The sequence below is a fragment of the Trichosurus vulpecula genome, chromosome 7 (genome assembly GCF_011100635.1).
Source record: "Trichosurus vulpecula isolate mTriVul1 chromosome 7, mTriVul1.pri, whole genome shotgun sequence".
Taxonomy (NCBI): Eukaryota; Metazoa; Chordata; class Mammalia; order Diprotodontia; family Phalangeridae; genus Trichosurus; species Trichosurus vulpecula.
Window position 1 is genome coordinate 28,852,345 of NC_050579.1, and position 21,454 is coordinate 28,873,798.

Here is a 21,454-nt window from a genome sequence, read left to right on the forward strand (position 1 = left end):
GACAAGCACAACAAACAATCTTATCTAGATAGGTTTATCTATAGGTGTCCGTCTGTATCTGTCAAAGGACTAGATATGTTTGTAGATAGACACAGATGGAAGTTAATATACAAAAAGTTTTTGCTTTACAAACATTTGCAGCACACAAATTCAGCTCTCCAGTAGCTGGCCAGCCCAAGCTCTGGCTCTAGGCAGGGGGCAGCATCACCAGGGCTGGGGCAGCACCTTGCCAAGGGTCCTGCCCTCCAGTCAACTAAAGCTGCTCCAGCGGCCAGGGCTGAAGAGCTGCCGAGGGGGCGGGGCTGTGTGGAGCCGCAGGAATAGATGACTATCTATATCTGTCTGTCTGTACATATATATAACAAAGGGATTGGAGATGGATGGATGGATGAATGGATGAATGACAGAGATGGGATTGAACTCAGGTCCTTTAATGCTAATTCCAGGTACTGGGGCAAAAGGAGATAAAAGGAAAAACAGCCTTTTCTTTCAAGGAGATTACATTCTGCTGGAGGCCATGGTCTGTAAACAGATATATGCATTTATAATTATTTGAGGAAGGATTGCTCACTAATCCTCCAGGGATCTTGAAAGACTTTATGGGGGAAGTGGCCCGTGAGGGGAGCCTTACCAGGATATGACACAGAGGTGGAAGGGAGGGTGGAGAGCAGGGTGGGGGGGGGGGCAGCCTGCACAAAAGCACAGAGATGGGAGATGAGGGTTGAGTTTGGGGAATCTGATCGGCAGAGCAATTTGGCTGAAATGTTGGTCACATGAAAGGGAGGCATATGACATGAGATTGGCAAAGTACTTTAGGACTGTGTTGTGGAAGGCTTTAAATGCTAAGACAAAGAGTTTGTATTTCATCCTGGAGCAGTAGGGAGCCATTGGAGTTTCTCTAGAGCGGGAAGAAGTGAAATGGTCAGACCAGGGCTTTAAGAGGACTGCTTTGCTTGCTATACTCACATCAGGTAAGTCAGAAAGCCGGTCGATCAAAGCCTAAGATTTTGCACTGGTGTTTTGGCAATTTTTATGTCTTGTTCTCCAGTGACCTCGGCCGTATGCCCTTCATTCTTAGTTCTTGTGGCCTTTTGCACAAACGGGCCCGTCTTTTAGAAATAAGCTTTTAGATGACACGGAGGAAGCAGCTTTTCTTCTCATCAGATGAGATCACTTTTCCTACATCAGAAAACCAGTGTCACCAACAAGACCAAGACAACAGTGGCTGGCAATTTAGTTTACAGAAACCGAGGCAAGAAACCATTTGCTAATGGGAACAAACCCCACGCCCATGATCCCCTGATGGTTTCCATCCTCCCAGAGAAAGCAGTGGTTGCCTTGGAACCCACCTTTTTTTTTTCTCCTTGAAACATTAGATTAATTTTCTAAAAAATTAACAAGCGTTTATTTTCTCTCTTCTTCTACCCCCCTCCACTGGGAGGGAAGAAAACAACCCCTTTCATAACCAATATGCACAGTTCAGCAAAACATTCCCACATTGGCCACATCCAGAAATGTTTGTCTCCTTCTGCACCTTGAGGCCATCACGTTGTCCTGGTTTCTTGAAAGAAAATGAGATTCCTTTCTGAGTAGGCACCAAGGGAAGACTTAAATGGAGGGTTTGTCCAGCACGGGGACTTCTCTTCCTTAGAATTAAGCTCACTGCTTTCAGCAAAGAGACAGGGAGACAGAGAAGGAAGGAGAGACAGAGAGATGGAGGGGGGAGAGAGAGAGAGAGAGAGAGAGTGTGAGTTTGTGTTTAAAGGGTGGCCCTGTGGATGGAGAGCTGGGCCCAGGGTCAAGGAGACCTGAATTCAAATCCGTCCTCAGACACAGCCTAGCTGTGTGACCCTGGCCAAGTCACTTAACCTCTATCTCCCTCGGGTTCCTCACCTATAAAATGAGGGTAATAGCCCTTTCATCCCAGGGTTGTTACAAGGATAAAATGAGACATTTATAAAGTAGTTTGCAAACCTCAATGTGCCCTATAAATGCTAGTTGTTACTATAATCAGTATTAATTATGTTTTAATTTTTAGTTTGTAGCCCTCTTAACCTCGTGCCATCGAGAAAGCCTTATTGCTAGTTCTTGACCGGCTTCTCGTCCCCGATTGGTTTTTGTTGCTGATGCCAGTCCGGTTTTCTCCCAGGTGGAACGGAAGCTGCCTGAGGGCGGGGGCTGTTTAATGTCTGCCTTTGCAGCCTCAGCCCTGCCCCACTCCTGTGCTTCTTGATGGATGGGTGTGTTAGCTCTTTGAGGACAGGGTCGGCCTCATTCGTCGCTTTTGTACCAGCAACATGTCACACGATGCCAACCATGTAGTGGAACTTAGGGTTTGTTTATTTGTTTCAGTTTTTTGGTGACATTTATGGTTAAAAACCCTCATTTCCAAGAAATTAGGACTTTCTTGGCTGCCATGGGAATGTTTAACTCAAATCAGCAGTTATCACAATAACATCATAGATGTATTTAGTCAGTCAACAAGCATTTATTAAGCACTTACTGGGTCCCACGAGCGGCGCTAAGTACCATGGACACAGAGAAAGGCAAAACCCCGGTGTTGGCTCTCGAGGAGCTCATGTTGAGGGGTCTTTAAAGGGCATCCAGTGTAGTCCCCTGTGAATTTTACAGAAACTGAGTGCCAGAGAGAGGAAGTGACTCCAGGGTAAGTGGGGGAGATGGTTTCCAAACTCTCTGCATGAGGAAATCACCTCTCTTGAGCAGGTTGGTACCTTCTCTGGTCCTCCAGTATAAACATTTCAGTGATGGAGAGAGAGAATTCAAGTCAGGATCAGCCCTAGAGCCAGGAGAGACTTTGGAGGCCATTTGGACCAGCCCCTTCGCTTTACAGATGGGGAGACTGAGGCCCGGGGATGTTGGTCCAAAGGCTTTTTTTGTGTGTTCACACCCCCAGCACTTGTAACAGCACTTGGCACGTGTTGAATTCTGAATAAATGCTCATCGATTGTTGTCGAGGCTTACGTCTAATAGCGTCAGAGGCGAGATTTGTACCTAGGTCCTTTGACCCCAGAGCCGGAGGCTGGTGGGAAACTTCAGTCCTCTTTGGTTCATCCCACAGACATCCTTTGGGGGCAAGGCTCTGGGTGTGTGCTGCCTTTGTTATCACAGAACTGACCCATCAAGTTCTTGCCCAGAAACGAGAGAAGACAAACAGGCCTTTCAGCGATGCTGTGTTCGCAGGCGGTGACACTGCTGCCCCAGACTGGTTGTTAAAAGTTTTTATTCTTAGGGGGAAAGACATTCTTTGGATATTCTGAATGTGGCACCAGCTCCAGCTTAATCCGGGGCTGAACACAACCTCCAGCTTCTTAGACCCAAGCAGCCTTTAAAAAACCAAAAACCCCTCATTTCTATCAATAACTTTTTTTTAAACATCATCTTCATTTCTGAATGTATCCCTTCCCCCTCTCCTACCTAGAGGGCCATCCTGAGTAACAACCACAAAAAGAGAAAGATGGAAAAAAAAAGAAAAAAACAGTTCAGCAAAGCCAGCCAGCACGCGCGCACTGTGTCTGATGGGGGAAGCGACATTCCACTCCCATATTCCCCTGCCTCTACGAAGAGGGGAGAGAGGCGCACTTTCTCAGCTCTTCCTCCAGGCCAGGCTGGCTTGGTCGTTCTGAACCATAGCCCAGGGTCTGACCCTTGTTCCTCGGGCTCTTCAGGTGGGGAATTCTGACCGGGGAGAAGCGAGAGGGGAGAGAATGTCCCTTTTCCTTCCTGGGGGCAGAGCCTTGGGCTGATGCCTGAGTGGGGGGCTGTCACCCACCCTGGGAAAAAACATGTTCTATGATATTCAGTTCAGTAAACATAAGTGCCTACTATGTGCTAGGCACTGTGCTAAGGGCTGGGGATACAAAATGAGGCAAAAGACAGTCGCTGCCCTCAAGGAGCTTATGATTGAATGAGAGAAACAACATACAAACGCACACATACAAAGCAAACTCTTCATAGGAGAAAGAGGGAATAACAGAGGCGAGGCACTGGGATGAGGAGGTGTGGGGAAGGCTTCCTGGAGGAGGTGGGATTTTAGTTGGCACTTAAAGGAAGCTAGAGAGGGCAGTAGTTGGAGCAGAGGAGGGAGAGTGTTCTAGGCAGGGGGGACCGCTAGAGAGAGAGCCAGGGGGCAGAGATGGAGGGTCTTGTTGGTGACCAGTGTCACTGGATTGGAGAGTATGTGCTGGGGAGTAAGGTGTGAGAAGACCAGAAAGGTTGGAGAGGACCGAGTAATGAAAGGCTTCGAATGCCAAATAGAGCAGTTGGTATTTGCTCCTGGAGGTGATAGGGAGCCAGTGGAGTTTATTGAGTAGGGGGTGACAAGTCAGATGTGTGCTTCAGGAAAATCACTTCAGTGGCCAAATGAAGGATGGGTGGGAGTGGGCGGGGGCTCGAGGTGAGGAGCCTACTAGCAGCTACTGCAGTGATGAAGGTGTGAGATGATGAGGGTCTGCACCAGAGTGGGGGCAGTGTCAGAGGAGAGGCTGCAAAGGGGATGTGAGCAGGCCTGGCAATGGCTTGGACATTGGAGGGGAAGGGGGAGAGAGAGGCATCCCGGATGACCCAGGCCTGGGTCACCATCTACAATAATAGGGAGGGGGTGTGTGTGTCGAGGGAAAGACGATGAGTTCAGTTTTGGACATACTGAGTTCCAGATGTCTACTGGACGTCTGAGTCCGAGATGTCTGAAAGGCAGTTGGAGAGATGAGATTGGAGGTCAGCAGAGAGTCCGGGGCAGGAAAGGTCGATTTGAGAACCTTCAGCATAGAGGTAGTGATTAAACCCATGGGAGCTGATGTGCTCACTCTCTGAATGAGGGAGAAGACAAGAGGGCCCAGATCAGACCCCTGAAGGACACCTATGGTTAGAGGGTGTAGAGACAATCCAGCAAAGGATTGAGAGAGAAGGTCAGAAAGGAAGGAGGAAAACCTGGTCGGGGGTGGCAGGGAGACAAAGAGAGACAGAGACAGAGAGAAGGGGAGAGAGACAGAGAAAAAGAGGGAGAGAGAGAAGGAGAGAAAGAGAGAATGAGGGAGGGAGAGAAAGGAGGAGGGGAGGTATCCCTAGAGAGAAGAGAACACTGAGAGAGTGACTAACAGTGTCAGCGGCTGTAGAGAGCTCAGAAAGAATTAGGATGGTGAAAAGGCTACCCCCAGGAAGTTCAGCCCCTGACTCCTGAGAAAGCCCATTCTCTCCAGCTTTCAGAGCTCTAGATTTATGGTTCCAGCCCTAGACCTGCCTCTTTCTGTGTGGGGGACCTTGGGCAGGTCTCATCAGCTGTCTGTGCCTCAGTTTCCTCATCTGTAAAATGAGGCTTTGGGGTAGAAAGCCAGTGACAGCAGCAACAACTTTTTATATGATGCTTTAAGGTTTGCAAAATGCTTTAGAAAAATTAACTTATTTGATATTGAGCATTTATTGTCTCTCAGGTTCCTTCCAACTCTGGGTCATTGTGGATCTATTTGCTTTTGTCTCTTCCATTAGATTATAAGTTTTGGGGTCTAATCATTAAGATACTTTTTCCTTTCATCAAGCCCAAATTTGTCTCCTCATGTGTGCCATCCCTCCTTCCTGGTTCTGCCCTCATGGGCCAGTCAGACTGAGTCTAATCCTTACTCTTCCGCAGCAGGGCCCTTCATAGGCTTGAAGAGAGTGATCATGTCCTTCATTTTGTGCTCTAAGCCAAACCCCTCCTTCCCTTCCTTCCTCCTTCCATCCCTTCCTCCCTCCCTTCTTCCTTCCTTCCTTCCTTCCTTCCTTCCTTCCTTCCTTCCTTCCTTCCTTCCTTCCTTCCTTCCTTCCTTCCTTCCTTCCTTCCTTCCTCTCTCCCTCCTTCCTTTCTTCCCTCTCTCCTGCCCTTTCTCCCTTCTGTCTTCCCTTTTCTTAAGTTAAATCTAGTTTTTTCCAGTTACTAGAAATATTTTTTCTCTCCCTCATACCCTCTTTTTCCCATTAGAAAAAAAAAACAAGAAAACATGCAAACTTTTGTGACAGTTACGCATGGTCAGGCCAGACGAACTCCCACATTGGCTACTAAAAATATACTCTTATTCTGCATCTTCTGTCTGTCCCTTCCGTCACTGCAGGTTCTTTCCATGATGCTTTTATGCTATAGCTACTGGTGCTTGGCTAGCCCTGCTGATCTCCTCTGGATGGGCAGCTCGGGCATAAATGCCCTCCCTAAATGGAACACGACATTCCATGGGGTGAGGGGCATGGGGGAGGAGGGAGACAGCAGCCAGCCAGCAAACATGGTTAAGTGCCTCCCATGTGCCAGTTACTGTTAGGTGCTGAACATATTATCTGTCTGTCTGTCTGTCTGTCTGTCTCTCTCTCTCTCTATCTCTCTCTCTCTCTCACTCTCTCTCTCCTTATTTATGTGTGTATGTATATATATACACATATGTGTATATATGTATATATACACACATACATGTATACAGAACAAATTAAAAATAAATACAAGTTAATTAGATCAGAGCAGTTAGGGAGGGAGGTCCTCCTGTTTGTCCCATCCTTTTCAGTCACTTGCTAGATCCCACTGAATTAGGAGGAGGGATCTGCTTCATTCTGCCCCTCCCGGGCCCTCCTGATGGCCTCCATCATGACCCCAAGTTACCTTGCATACGTTTTGGATATTCCCGTATGGGTACATACTGTCTTCATTGATAGAGTGTAAGCTCCATGAGGGCAGGGATGGTTTCATTTTGCTCCTTCTATGCCTGGACTTAGTGCCATTCCCAGAACATAGTAGGTGCCTAATGTGTGTGTGTTAAGTGATCGATGGAGATCTAGCTACCGTGTCATTTTCACCTTCGGATTCCGAGTGCTTCACCCATCTCGGGCCCCAATCAGGGTTTGATGCATCGTGGTTTTGTGGATTCTTCCTTCCTTCACAGCGTCTCTTCCCACCTTCCCTCCCTCCCTTTGTTTTATTGCTGTTTCCGTCATCACCTCCATCCCCCTAACACCTGGGCACCTGTACTTGCCTCCCTTCTGCCAGGGTGAATCATCGAATCTCTAGATTTATATTCCTAAAATTTAATAAATTATTAATTAACTATATAAATATTATTAATTAATAAATGTTAATTACCACTCCTCCACTGATTAGGTCCTTGCTCTGCTCAGCAGCTTTTAGTGGCTTCTTTTTTGTCTATCGGACAAAGTCCAAAATCCTTACCCTGGCATTCGAGGCTCTCCTCGCTTTCCTTCTCAAGGCTTATTCTTCAGTGCTTTTCCATAAGACTCCTCTTCCAGCCAACTAGTTTCATTTGGTTGTACCCATGGAATGCACCCAGAGCTTTCCCTCAGGCCGTCCCCTTGGCCTTGGGATGTCCTCGATGAGTCTCTCTGCCTCCCATCTGCAAGGCCGGACTCAGGCCCCTCATACCTCTAAAGCACCCCCTTGACCGTCTCAGCTGGAGGCAGTGGCCAGGCCGGTCATAGCTATGGATAGAGCATCCTAGGCCACAGATCAAAGGAAACTTAGAGGCGGTCAAGTCCAGCTCCTTCATTTATGGATGAGTAAACCGGGGGCCCAGAGAGGTTAAGGGAATGTAGAGTTAGGGTTAGGGTTACAAGCTAAGTGGGTCCCCTGGACATCATGCTGTAATAATGCATGACTCTTTACCAACTCTCTGTTTTGAAACATTATGAATAAATTAATGAAAAAGCATTTTTTTATTTAAGTTTTTAAACAATATTTTTTTTTTCTTTTGGAGGTCGTTGGAGTTAAGTGCCTTGCCCAGGGTCACACAGCTGGTAAATGTCTGAGGCTAGATTTTGAACCCAGGTCCTCCTGACTCCAGGGCTGGTGTGCTAATCCACTGTGCCACCTAACTGTCCCTAACACTCATTTTTAAATTTTGACTTCCAAGTTCTCTCCCTCCCTCCAGCCTCTCCCTCACTTGTTGAGAAGGCAGGCAGTACGATACCTATCACATACATCTGTCATTCTTGTTATTCAGTCGTTTTAATCACATCCGACTGTCCGTGACTCCACTTGGGGTTTCTTGGCAAAGATACTGGACTGGTTTGCCATTTCCTTCTCCAGCTCATTTGACAGATGAGGAAACTGAGGCAAAGAGGGTGAAGTGACTTGTCCAGGGTCACACTGCTAGTGTCTTGAAGCTGGATTTGAACTCAGGTCCTCCTGACTCCAGACCTGGTCCTCCATCCACTGTGTCACCTAACTGCCCTATAGAGTAAATAACAGACCAATTTTTAAAAGTTTGTTAATACCTTTAATTTTTTACATCCTTTTCATTACCTCCTCTCTTCTCCCCCATTCTGAGAGCCATTCCTATAATGCGGAAGAAAAAAGAGACAAAAGCACAGCTCAGCAAACCTAACCAACACATCCCTTCAGTCTGACAAGGTGTGCAGTTTTCTGTATCCTTAGTCATGAGCCCCTCCCTGTAGAACTAGAAGTGATCTTGGAGGCCATCTGGCCCAACCCCATTGATGTTACACAGGGGGCACAGAGATATGACTTTCTCTGAGGTCATACAGATGTTCAGCAGCAAAGGTGGGATTTGAATCCAGGTCCTCTCACTCTGGACCTTGTCCGGGTATTTTTCGCTGCCTTACCTGCTAAGGAAGGGATGTGCATTCCGGTAACTTTTCTTTGGTGCCCGGCCTGGGCATTCTAGTGTTTCTATGTTTACTATCTCTGCTGTTGTAATTCTTCCTGTTTACATAGGCGTAGCCATCGTGTAGCATCTTGTTTTCCTGGTTCTGTTCACTTCACTTTGTATCAGTTCACAGAAGTCTTCCCATGCTTCTCTGTGTTCTCTGCTCGTCATTTCTCACAGCATTAAGATAAGATGTGCCATGACCTGCCCCAATTTAACAGGACGCTGTTGAGAGGGAGTCATCAAATGGCTAATTAGAAACTTAGTATCTTAGAGTCAGGAGGGATGTCTAGGTCAGTCTAGGTCTAGGTTTCTTTGTTCAGCTCCAGATTACTTGGAAAGGACTAGAAAGTAATAGCTAGCAGCTGGGCTGCTAGGTGATGCCATAGCGCACAGAGTGCTGGGCTTGGAGTCAGGAAGACCTGAGTTCACATCCAGACTCAGAGACATTCTAGCTGAGTGACCCTGGGTAAGTCACTTTGCCCTGACTGCCTCAGTTTCCTCATCTGTAAAATGAGCTGGAGAAGGAAATGGCAAACTGCTCCAGCATCTTTGCCAAGAAAATCCCAAATGGGGTCATGGAGCGTTGGATATGATTAAAATGACTCAGCAACAACAGCATTTCTACAGCCTTTTATGAAGGCTTTTAAGCGCCTGCAAAGCCCTTTACCAATATTATTTCATTTTATACCCCGGGAGGTAGTGGGTGAGATTATCATCATCGTCGTTTTACAGATGAAAAAAGCTGAGGTTAAGTCAGAGGGAGGACGTAGGCAGCAAGTGTCTGAGGCCAGGCTTGAACTCGTAGCTTCCCGACTCTCGAGGCAGCGCTCAGTCCGCTGTACCTCCAGGGGTGTGAGACGTGTCCTTTGCTTTTGACAGGGCAGAGAAGCTGCAGCTGCTGAATCACAGGCCCATGACTGCCGTGGAGATCCAGCTGGTGAGTGAGCCCGAGCCGCCGGGGCTTCAGGGGACGAGCGGGGAGGAGCGGAGGCCAGAGCCGCTTCCTAGAGAGGTCACAGGCCGCCCATTGTCTCCCGGGGCATCTTTCCTTAAAGGGCCATCGTGCCGAGAGGGGACGAGCCTTGATCCTGCTCGGCCCCAGAGCAGGGATTGGGGAGTGGACTGTTGTTTAGGGGCAGATTGAAGCCAACCGTGGGAGCTTCTCCCTGGAAGTTTTCGGGCAAAGGCTGGGTGACCGCTTCTTGTCACTTACCTCCTAGATGTTCAGATACAGGTTGCTCCAACCCAGAGATTCTTTGACTCTATCTGAGCTTGGGGTCGTTCAAATCCGCCAGAAGCTGAGAATGAGCCAGAGAGGGCAGGAGCTGGGATCATAGGGTCACCTAATGAGACGTGGAGGAGCCCCCTCATTTTACCGAGGGAGACTGAAGCCCAGAGAGAATAAAGTAAATCACACAGGTAGTAATGAAAATAGCTAACGGTTAGCGCTTACATGGCACTTCAAGGTTGGCAAGATACTTTACAGTATTTTCTCATTTGATCCCAACAATCCAGTAAGGTAGGATCTGTTATTATCCTCAGTTTACAGATGACAAAACTGAGTCTGAGGGTAGGAGCTTGCTGAAGATCATATAGCTAGTAAGCATCTCAAGTAAGATTTGAATTGAGGTCTTCCTGGCCCCAAGGCCAGTGTTCTATGTACTTGAAGATAACTGGGATTCGAACTCAGGTGTTCTTATTTTAAATCCAGTTTTTTTCCACTGTACCAACCTAACCTAGATTTGTCCTGGTGGGGTCATTTTTTAAGAAGCAGTTGGCTCCTCAGAAAGCCACGTTGACTTGGCATGCCGATGGGCCTTGGGGACCAACAAACCCGGTGGCTCATTTCCATGCAAGGACAGAAGGGGGTCCCACCGTGGTCGCCAATAAACCACGTCGCTGTAGGTGGCATCGTCCCCCGGTGTCTGCTGATGAGGTCCGGAGATGTAAGCCCTAATGACATTTGTATCAAGAAACCATAATGATCTCCTTGGGCTATGCCGGATGGAAGGCCTAAATTAAGTCAAAATGACGGGCTGTTTTCAGGTCAGCGGTCCCCCGCATTGGCCGTCAGACACTTTGTTTGGGAAGACAATAAAGAAGGAAAAAAGCCAGCAGATTTTGGAGACAGATGTGCAGTAATCAGCTCTTCTCTCTGGGTGCTTTCTGTTCCAGATTGCCTTGAGATGATAAATTTGTCTTCACTGAAATTGAGAAAAGTGTTCAAGAAAAAAGGACACAGAGGCCAAAAGTCCTTTAGAATTGGGTGTTAGAAGAGGGGAATGAGGATAGATACTGGACCTGTTATTTCATGGGTACAAGGAACTCCCAGATGAGGAAACGCCCTCTACCGATGCCGATGCCGGTCAGCACCCTCTTTGCCTAGGGTCAGACAGTAAGAGGCCAGACTTCCTGGCCTCAAGGCTGGCTCTCTATCCACCACACCACACCACACCACACCACACCACTCCACTCTGCTTCTTTTTTAGTGGGGGAGGGGGAGAGGCAATACTTTTCTTAAAGGACCATGTAGGATACAGTTTTTAAATGTTGCTAAGAGAGCTCAGCAGCTGTATGAAGAGTCAGAAAGACCTGGGTTCAGGTGCTGCCGCTGGCATTAACTAGTTGTGGGAACTTGGGTAAGTTAGTAGTGGAAAGAGCACTGGCTCTGAGGCCCGAGGTCTTGGGTTCAAATCCTACCCCTGCTGTACCTTGGGCTAAGCTAGAAGGGACCTTAAGAGTCATTGAGATGAAGAAACAAAAGTCCATGGAGGTCGGCTGACTTTCCTGAGGTTGCCCGACTAGTGATCTTCTGAGGTAGGATTTGAATCAGGGTCTTCCCGACTCCAGGTCTCACACGCTGCCTAGTCCACCACCACCTTTCTGTCCCAGGCCTGGCCTGGAAAAACCCCTGACTATTTAAGTTTTGTTTCTGTAATAACAGAAAAGCTTTTGTTATTTTCTGAAACTATCTAGGCCCTTTTTAAACAGACAGAAAAGTTAAATTAGGATACTGTTCTCCAAGGGAGCTGGACATCCGTTGTTGGGGGGGGGGTCGGCAGGGATTTTCCCCCACCTGCTTTTCCCAGGAAGCAGCTGCTGTTTTTTTTACCTGTTTGACCATGAGCTTAAAAGGGCTTAAGCTTGAAAAAGCCAGCCCCCGAAAACAAAACACCACGAGACGGTGACTCCCATCCCACTGGGTTACAGGTCACAGGCTGTGCCTCTGTCTCTTCCGCCAACGTTAACCAGCACCATGTGCTGCTTCTGGCTCAGGGACGTGTGGTGAGCGGCAGAGAGGAGGGGGAGAAGAGGAAGAGGAGGAAGAAGAGGGGAAGGAGGAGGAGGAGGAGGGGGAAGAAGAGGAAGAGAAGGAGGAAGAAGAGGAAAAAGAGGAGGGGGAGGGAAGGAAGAGGAAGAGAAGGAGGAAGAAGAGGGAAAGAGAAAGAAAGGAAGAAAGAAAGAAAGGAGGGAGGGAAGGACGGAAGGACGGAAGGATGGATTTCTTCCTTTCTTTCTTTCCCTTTCTTCTTTTAAGAGATTTTCTCTTCCCTCCTTTTTTCCTCTAAGGTTCTCTCCATCCAAGATCCTTTCGTGTCTCTCCCTAGTTCTCTCATTCTCTCCTTCCCTCCCTTCCTTTCCCCCTCCCCCCTGAGAGGTTCTTTCTCTTTTCTCCTCTCCTTCTTTTGGAAATCCTCTCCCTTGCCCTGGGGCAGTGACATCTCCAGGCTTTTCTCTTTCTGGGGCAGCAGTACAAGTGCTTGAGGATCGCCCCTCGCCCCTTAGAAACGAGGTTAATTAATTTCATCCTGGGCAGCCAGGTGGCACCATAGTGCATAGAGCAGTGGGCCTGGAGTCAAAGAAGACCTGAGTTCAAATGTAGCCTCTGACACTTAACTAGCTGTGTGACCTTGGGCAAGTCACTTCACCCTGTTTGCCTCGGTTTCCTCATCTGTAAAATGAGCTGGAGAAGACAGTGGCTGTATCCCTCCCCTCCTCCTCCTTCTCCTTTCCCTCTTCTCCCCTCCTCCCTTTCTCCCTCCCCCCCTCCTCCTCTCTGTTGCTCGTCACATGTCCCCATGGACCCTCCTCCCCCGCATTCCTGGCACACGGGCAGCATCGCCCAGTAGGAAGAGCACGGCCTTTGGAGTTGGGCACCCAGGCTCCTGTCCTTTATCATCTCTGTGATCTTGGGCTTAAGCCCGCTGGCCCTCAGTGAGACGTTTCTTTTTCCCTTACGAGGAGCACAGCGTTCATTAAGTATGGTAGTGGGCTGTCTGATCATAGATCGCTGTGGCCGCCGGGACCCTCAGATCGTTTTCAGATGAAGGATTTTTTTCCCCCCTCTCTTAGCCTGATCCGTGGTCAGGGCCTGGCGGCTGGCTCTGGTGGTCTGCTGGAGCCCAGGCGATCCCAGAAATGGCCCCTCCAAGCTTTGAGCTGCCTCAGTGCGGGGGCGTCCTGACTGATCGGTGCTCAGTGAGCTCTTGGGGCAGAGGGCCCGTTTCTGTAGACTCCCTCGTGGTTGTTTTTGGTATCTTTTCTGTCCCCCGTTCATGTCTTCTGCCATTCGTTTACCTTCGGGGAGCTTGGGGGGGGGAGGGTGCTTTGGCCTGAGGAAGGGGCGGTGGATTTGGAATCAGGATGTCCCCCCTTCTGCAGTCATGGCCCAGGAAGCTGAGCGAGGACCAGATCCTTCTCTCTGTGTTTGCCTCAGTTTTCTTAACTGTAAAATGGGGATAATAATAGATATACAACCCCCCGGGTTGTTGTGAGAATCAAATGAGACAGTGTTAGTGAAGCGCTTAGCACAGTGCTTGGCATACAGTAGGTGCTTAATAGATGTTCATTCCCTTCTTCCACCTGTGCCCTGCCCTGCCCCCTGTTGCCAAGACTGAGACTCTAATCTCCTGGGTGGGAGGATTCTACTCTGGGTGGAGGGGAGCCTTTGGGCACTGGCTTGGACCTGGCACCCATAGCTGGCCCCTCTTTGGGGTGTCCTTTCTTGTCTTCAGGGTTACCGCCCCTCCTGTTTATGGAGCCTCGGTTTCCATTATTCTTTAAGTGGTTCTGAAGGAAGACAGCCTTGGCCGACACCTCCCCCCAGCTCATTTTTGCTGGAAGTCTCCTCCCCTTTCCCCAGTGCCTTCCCTTCTCCTGCAGCCCAGGAGAACATTTGATTTCTTTGGCTGCCACACTTCCCTGTTGACTCATGTTGAGCTTGTGGTCTGCTAGAACCCCCAGATCTTTTTCAAATGAATGGTTTTTTTTTTTTTTTCCTTTTAGCCATCTCTTCCCCACACTGGATCCTATGCCCTTTTTCTGAGATATTTCAATTACAGTTTCTAGGATGTGTGAATTGATACTGTGAGGTCACTCCAGACAGGAGATTTTTTTAGAACAAAATATAATTTGTGGAGAGAGAGAGAGAGTGTGTTGTGTGTGTGTCCTGTATTGAAAGATGGACCTGGTTTCCATTAGTCCGGAACAGCTCGGCCCCCTTTTTGTGGCTGGAGAGCAGGATGTATTGTTATTTATTTAAGATGGGGGGACGAGTGTGGAGAGAATAAAGAAAACACGTCTAACCAGCTGTGTGGGGGCGTGATAAGAGAAGCCTTATGCTTTGGGGGCCTCTGTGGGGTCAGCAGAGAGGTCCCCTTTGTGTCTTAGCTCTTAGGACAAGGCCCGAGAAGCCTGACCTCTCCCATCTGTCCGGGCCTCGGAATGGAATGGAATTAACATTACATTAATATATTAATCCCATTATATTAATATTAATTAATGCATTAATTAGTTAATCCCATTACATTAATATTAAGGCTGCCTAAGAGAGTGTGCAGTGGAGTGCCTGCTCCTTGAGGGCAGGGACTGTTAACAGCACCTAAGGTAAGGCTTGGCACGGAGAAAAGGCTTAATAAATGCTTGTGAATTGAATTAAAATGAAAGGAATTCCTGACTCTGTCTCTGGTACCGTATAGTTGGGCAAGAAGGGGCCTCTGAACTCAGGGTCATCGGATCATAGGTTTAGAGCTGGGCGGGGTCCCCTTGTTTTACAGATAGGGAAACTGAGGCCCAGAGCGGTTAAAGCAACTTATTGAGGGTCACACAGGTAGTCAGTGTCAGAGGTGGGATTTGAACCCAAGTCTTCTGACTTCAGAGCATCGTTGTTAGTCCACCCCATTCTGGGAAGGATTCACCAAACTTTGAGACAATTGGGCATCCGTCTTCATTAGAAGCATCTTCATGGAGGGCATTCTGCAGCTTGCTTTATTTAAGCAAATCTTAAAACATTAAAACGTCTTCTTTACTATCTTTTCTGAATGCACAGTTAGGCGGCGTTCTCCCTCTTCCCCGGCCCCCTGTCCTCATGTAACACTTTGCCCCGGTCTCACATCTCTTTTCTCTTCTTCATAAAATCTCATGGAAATGGGAACCAGCTGGTCCCCATCACCAGCATCCTAAGCCTTTCCTAAGACTTGAAGACAGCTGTTAGGCTTTCCTTTCCCCAGGTTAAATGGCCCAAACCTGGCCTTCCCCTTGCTCTGCTCCTGCTGGCCTAGGGGCTGGGTGGCCTGGGGGTGGGTGGCACACGGCACATGTGGCTTTAACGTCTTTTGCAGAGCATGGCTTTGCCTGGGTATCTGGTCGATGAAATGGAGATTCCTCTCGGAGCATTTGGCAAAGAGATCACATTCTTTGGGCCGTTTGAGCTTTTGAAAGGGATCCTTGGTGGGATTTTTTTCCCCCAGAGCGTGATGAGAGTAGGCCACTCTCTTCTCCCCCACCCTGCCCAGGAAAGCCCAGGATGGTTCTCAGATAGTGTGGGAGCTGTGCTCTACTGGAGTCCCAGCTCTGCCGTGGGCTCTCTGTGCGATCTTGGGTAAAGGGCTTTCCCTTCTGAGCCTCTGCTTTCCTAACCTGTGAAATAGAAGGGTCAGACCGGGCAGCTTCCAGAGGCCTTTCCAGCTCGGGGCTGTTAAGCCCAGTGTATTTTCACCCTTGTCTGATTGCTATCTGCCAAGATTTCAGTTTACATTTGTGGGTCTGAGCACATTCTCTTTCCCCCTATGAACCCTCTCCTCTTCTGAACATTCCTGCTTCTGGCAGGGGCACCTGGATAGCCGACGTTGGCATCCTCCTCTGCTCCCCACATGCCCAGTGCCCCATCCCGTGGTTTCCAACTCTGTGCCATCCCTCCATCTGCCCCCTTCTCTCCACTCCCCAGCCAGGCCCATCTCACCTCTCTCCCAGACTATTGCAGTGGCCTCCCCATGGGCCTCCCTGCCTCTGATCCACCCTCCACATTGAACTCCAGAGGCTCCCTGTTGTCTCTGAGATCAACTTTTTATTTCATATTGCTAATATCCTATTTAATTTTTTATTTTTATGTGTACCAGTTTTATAGGTTGCACTAAGACTTTTGAGACCTCCTGAATAATCTATAAATAAGCAAGCTTGCACATATTAGGGGGTGGAAGTGGGCTCAGAATCTTTTAATTGATGGGGATGCACAATCTAACAAGCTTTGGGGATCGCTGTTCTAAGATAAAATACAGATTCCTTGGCTGGGCATTTGAAGCCTACATCCTGCCTACTGTGCCTCCATTCCATTTCAAACCAGCCTGTATATTATTCCCAGATACAATATTCTCTCTCCCTCCTCTGTGCTCTGTAACAAAAACTTTAAAAAAAAAGGGGGGGGGAGAAGAATCTTAGCAGAACTAACTAATCCATCCACTCTGTGTGTCTGGTCATCCACTTTGTGTGTCATGTCTGCTGTGGTTGTACTGATTCTGGCAGCTTGGCTTTAGAGCTGGAAGGGACTTCAGAGACATCTTCATTTTACAAGTCACTGAGACCCGCAGAGAGTAAGTGACCCGTGCAGAGCCACACAGCTTAGTAAGTGGCTGAGGCTAGATTTGAACCCAGATCTTTCTGACTCCCAAGTTTGGTGCCCTTTGAGAGGCAGGATGACTTAATGTGCTTGGATTCAGGAGGACCAGGGTACAGATCCTGCCCCAGCTACTTGGACAGGCCATTTAAACCCTTCTGAGCTTCGGCTTCCTCATCCATAAAACAAGAGGGCCGGACCGAGTGACCTCCAAGGTCCTAAATCTCTATGTCTTTGTGCCTCTCCCTTCTCCTCTGTAGATGGTGGAGGAAAGTGAAGAAAGGCTGACAGAGGAGCAGATCGAGGACCTCCTGCAGACTGTCACCAGCATCCTCCCCGGGGACCCTGAAGTGGAGCAGAAACCCGAGGACATGGCAGTGGAGGAAGGGGACCCCGAGTAACCACGAGCCCCAGGACTGGGCTCCAGACAGAGAGCGGGCTAAGCATCTAAAGGACATCGGCTTAATCTGTCCACTATAGAAGCTCCTTCCCCGTCTATCAGGAAGCCCTCCCCTGTGGAGGACCATGGTGGTGAGGGCAGCCAGCTGAGAAGGGGAGGATGAGGAAGGTGGGGGACAGCTGGGGTGGGGGAAGGGTGGGAACCAACCCGTCAACCCTTTTGGGTCGAAAGTTCTTTTTCTCTCGTTCTAGCCCCAGCTGTGAGCATCTCCCTCTCCCAGCTGGTGGGGTCCTGCCATCCTAAGTGCTTTCATATGTCTCTCTCCCCCAAAGGGGCCTTCTGTCCAGCTCCACTTCCAAGCACTGAATAGGGGAGCTGTATTTCTCTCTGGGCTATTCGGGTGGGTTATATCATTGTTCTGTTAGAAAACCATAAAGAAAGAAAAGAAGCGAATAATTTTTTTAAAAAACGTTTTTCCCAGTTTGCCAGTTGAATGAATTTAGCGAGCCTTTTTCTTAAATTCATTTTATTAATAATGCCCCTTGTCTCAAGATCAGGGGTCCTTCAGTGGAGGCAGCTATGGCTTAGTGGCCTGGGTTCCAGTCCGGTCTCTGACACATGCTGGCCATCTGACCCTAGGCAAGTATTTAACCTCCCACTGCCTTAGGCCATTCTCTCAGACTGTAAATTGCATTAGCATGGGAGGATTCCTTCTATCAGTGAAATCTCCAATCTCATTTCTCTCCTTATTTTTTAGAGCTCTGCAATCCAAGGTGGAGCCTTTTCTTTTCGGTTTTTGGGGTTTTTTCTGGTTAAATTTTATTCAGTTAACAAGCATACATTTTCTCTGCCCCTCACCTCTCAAAAACGCAAGACAAAATCTTTGTAACATATATGCAGAACAGATTCCTACACTGGCCACATGACCAAAAATGTGCCTCATTCTGCATATTGAGGACATCACCTCTCCGTCAGGTGGGCAGTGTTCCTCAGCATTAGTCTGAACCTTCTCTTTTAACAACAAAACCCAATTAAATAGGGGCAGCTAGGTGGTGCAGTGAGCAGAGCACTGGCCCTGGAGTCCGGAGGACCTGAGTTCAAATGTGGCCTCAGACGCTTGACACACTAGCTGTGTGACCTTGGGCAAGTCACTTAACCCCAATTGCCCTGCCTTCCCCCCTCAAAAAACCCCCCCAAAACCCCAATTAAATAGAAACAGCTGGATCTTGTGACTATATCTGGCAGTGAATCCTGTTACATCCCGTCCTGAATGTGACTTAACTGCAGGAAACCTTTATCTAGAGAGGAACAGGGAGGGGAGGACCCCACCAAATGGCCCTTGGGGTCTAAAGGACCCTCCCTCCTGTTCCTGGGCCTGATTTAAAATCTGTACCTTTCCTGTCCTACCCCAGGCTCAGGGAGTTTACAACCCCAGCTAATGGTTCCCTCCATTCACCACAAATGGATCATAGATTTGGAGTCATAAGGTCCACAGAGGCCATCCACTCTGGCCCCTTCATTTGACAGAGGTCTTCGTTTTACTAAGGCCTAGAAAAGCGAAATTACCGGCCCCAGGCTAGAGAAAAGTATGAAGAGGCAGAGCTGGAATTTGAACCCAGGGCCTCTAACTCAGATCCATTTCTTTCCTCTGCTTCTCCAGTAGGTAAATTAAAGGTGAAAAGATAGTTTTCAGCTTAAGAGCCAGTCATAGGGGTTGTAGAAATTAGAGCTGGGTAGGGCCATAAAGCTCCTCTGGTTTAAGCTTGGCCCCAAAGAAGAGAAAAAATGCGTCTCTTGCCATCCTTGGCAGAGGTGGGGGGCTGTGGGTGTGGATCACTGCATACATTGTCAGACTTGGTTGAAGTGTTGGTTAGTTTTGGGAACTGCTTTTTTTTGCTTTTTTAATTTTTTTTTTTTGTGTGTGAGTAATGGCTTGCTGGGGTGGGGAGGAAGGTGAGAAATTTAGAAAGGAAGATTATGTAAAAGAAAAAGATAAGTAAAAGTTTTTTAAAAAACATCATCTGGTCTAACCTCATTTTAATTTTATTTAACTTAAGTTTAATTGACGTTTTGCTTTTCTACTATAGTCATAGGATCCTGACACCCCCAGCCTGGCTCCACAAAGAAATACAGTCACCCTACATTATGTAGGCCGCATTACATAGGACAGCTTATACCACTTTGCTTTTTTTTTTTTTTGTCGATTAGTTGTGTTTCTTCATGGCCCCATATGGGATTTTCTTGCCAAAGATACTGGAGTGGTTTTGCCATTTCCTTCTCCAGCTCATTTTACAGATGAGGAAACTGAGGCAAACAGGGTGAAATGACTCACCCAGGGTCACACAGCTAGTGACTGAGGCTGGATTTGAACTCAGGTCTTCCCAACTCCAGGACCACTGCTCTATCTACTGCACCACCCAGCTGCCCTTTACAGATGAAGAGCTAGGATTTGAGCCCAGGTCCTTTGGCTTAGTCCAGAACTCTTTTTCCTGAGTTTGAATGTAAACCACCAAATAAATTAGTGTCATTATCATGTGAAAAACTCATTCCTGTTCAGCCTTAGCCACAGGTATTCAGACTGAGTGAGAATTCTGGGTTGACTTCTGCTCAGCCACAAATATCAGGGCTAGGGTGCTTTCCTTAAAGGAATTGTTATCTTTCCAGATCTGTGCTTTCATTTTTCTGGAAGGTTCTCTTCCTTTAATGCTACCATCTGGAACACTGATGTCACGGCAGTAACCCATTTTGATCTCTGTTGGCTGGGTTCAGCTGTATCGTCCCCTCCCAAGATGAAGCTGAGCCAGGTTACGACCACCTCGGCAGTGAGCGAGGGATTCGTCTGTCAGTTTGTCTGGTGTGTTTTTCTGGAAGATTCTCTTCCTTCAGTACCACCATCTGGAACATTGATGTGGCTGCAGTAACCCACTTTGATCTCTGTTGGCTGGGCCCAGCCGTGTCGTCCCCTCCCAGGATGAAGCTGAGCCAGGTTACGGCCACCTCAGAAGTGAGCGAGGGATTCGTCTGTCGGTTTGTCTGGTGCGTGAGCATTGGCCGTCAGGCTGTTCATGTGTCCCTGGTGATACTTCATTTTGCATTAAGGTATGCGAGGTGATTTACCGGATGGCAGCCCTCTTTACCGCCCAAGATCATTTCCAGGGGTCTGCCAAGCTCCATGGAAGCCCTGTAATTCTTGAGCTGGCTCTTTGTGGATGGAGAGAAAAAAAAGATAGAAATGCAGCATTAGGGCAGCAGCCAGGATGTCTGGGAGCCATTATCAGGAATATTGTCATCAGTGAGGTCCCAACTGTGACCTGGGGTCTATACTGAATTCATTTACAAAGATCCAGTCATAGGAATGTACATTTGAGGGCGGGAGAGACTTTAGAAATCAACTTCCTTTTACAGCTAAGGAAACGGGCACAGAGAAAGGAAGAGAATTGACCAAGGCCTCAGATCCTGGCCATGAGCCATCAAGGGTCTTTTAGATAACGTACTTGGTCACTACAATGAATAAGGAAGAGAGTTTGAGAGTTGATTGTATCCTTGGGTTCAGACGCTAAGGCCTGCAGCCTGCCTACCTATGTTCTTTGATACCTTTAGCTTTTGTAAGTCTGGCTGTTTCTTCCTGTTCTCCCTTCCCCCAAGGTAGGGTGGAAAAGGGAGTGCTGCACAGTGGTTAGGGGTTAGGATTCCTCCAGCTTCTGTTACCTACTTGCTGAAGTTATGGCAGATCATCTCTGCCTTCTGGGGGTCAGTCTCTTCTTTTGTCCAAGGGTGGAATTAAGTCCATTGGAGAAGGGAATGGATCAGCAGAGAAACTGACCGTGTAAGAAGGCACGGATTGTCACTGCCATCCCTTTTTGGTTTAACAGTCACAGAGCTTCAGAAGTGGCATGGCTAAAAGGATGATGGTCTAGGACGACCTGTATGTGACTAAGACCTCTCTGTCACCATCTTTTTTAAAAAATTAAATTTATTTTTTGTTACATTTTAAATCCCAAACTATCTGTCTCCCTCCCTCCCTGCCCTGCACTAGAGAAGGCCACCATATGATGCAGATTTATAAGTGTATGTAAGACTTACACTGTGCAGACTTCTATCAGTTCTTTCTGTGGAGGTAGCACCACCTACTTTTTCCATGGTGTCTCCATCCTCATCCTCTCCCAGGGAACCATCCCTTACAATAAAGAAGAAAGAGAAAGAAATAGCAAAACTAACATATCAAAAAAGTCTGCTCTGATATTCGATATTCTGTGTGCATCATCCCCTGCAAAGAAGTTGGGGGCAGTAGACGTCTCGTATCTGTTCTTTGGACCTAAGCTTAGTCTTTATAATTTCACAGCACTAGATTTTTATTGTTTTATGGTTCTTGGAAAAATTACCTTGTTTTAGTCATTGTGTGTATATGTTGCTTTCCCGGTTCCACGCCAAAGAGGAGGAAGAGGATTAATAGACATTATTAGAACACGTGACGAAGAGGTCAGACACCTGCTGAAACACTTTTGG

General features: G+C 47.9%; 1 protein-coding gene across 3 annotated transcripts in view; it reads left to right on the forward strand.

Annotated features, from left to right (window-relative positions):
• The window catches only part of LOC118855743 (CGRP receptor component), a 52,066-nt gene extending 33,109 nt beyond the window's left edge, over positions 1–18,957 (forward strand). For all 3 annotated transcript variants that reach the window (XM_036765758.1, XM_036765759.1, XM_036765757.1), the window contains 2 exons: positions 9,537–9,594; positions 16,809–18,957. In XM_036765758.1, coding sequence (XP_036621653.1) covers positions 9,537–9,594; positions 16,809–16,949 — 199 coding nt within the window. In that variant the 3' untranslated portion in view covers positions 16,950–18,957. The remainder of the gene's footprint in view (positions 1–9,536; positions 9,595–16,808) is intronic.
• The last annotated feature ends 2,497 nt before the right edge of the window (positions 18,958–21,454 follow it).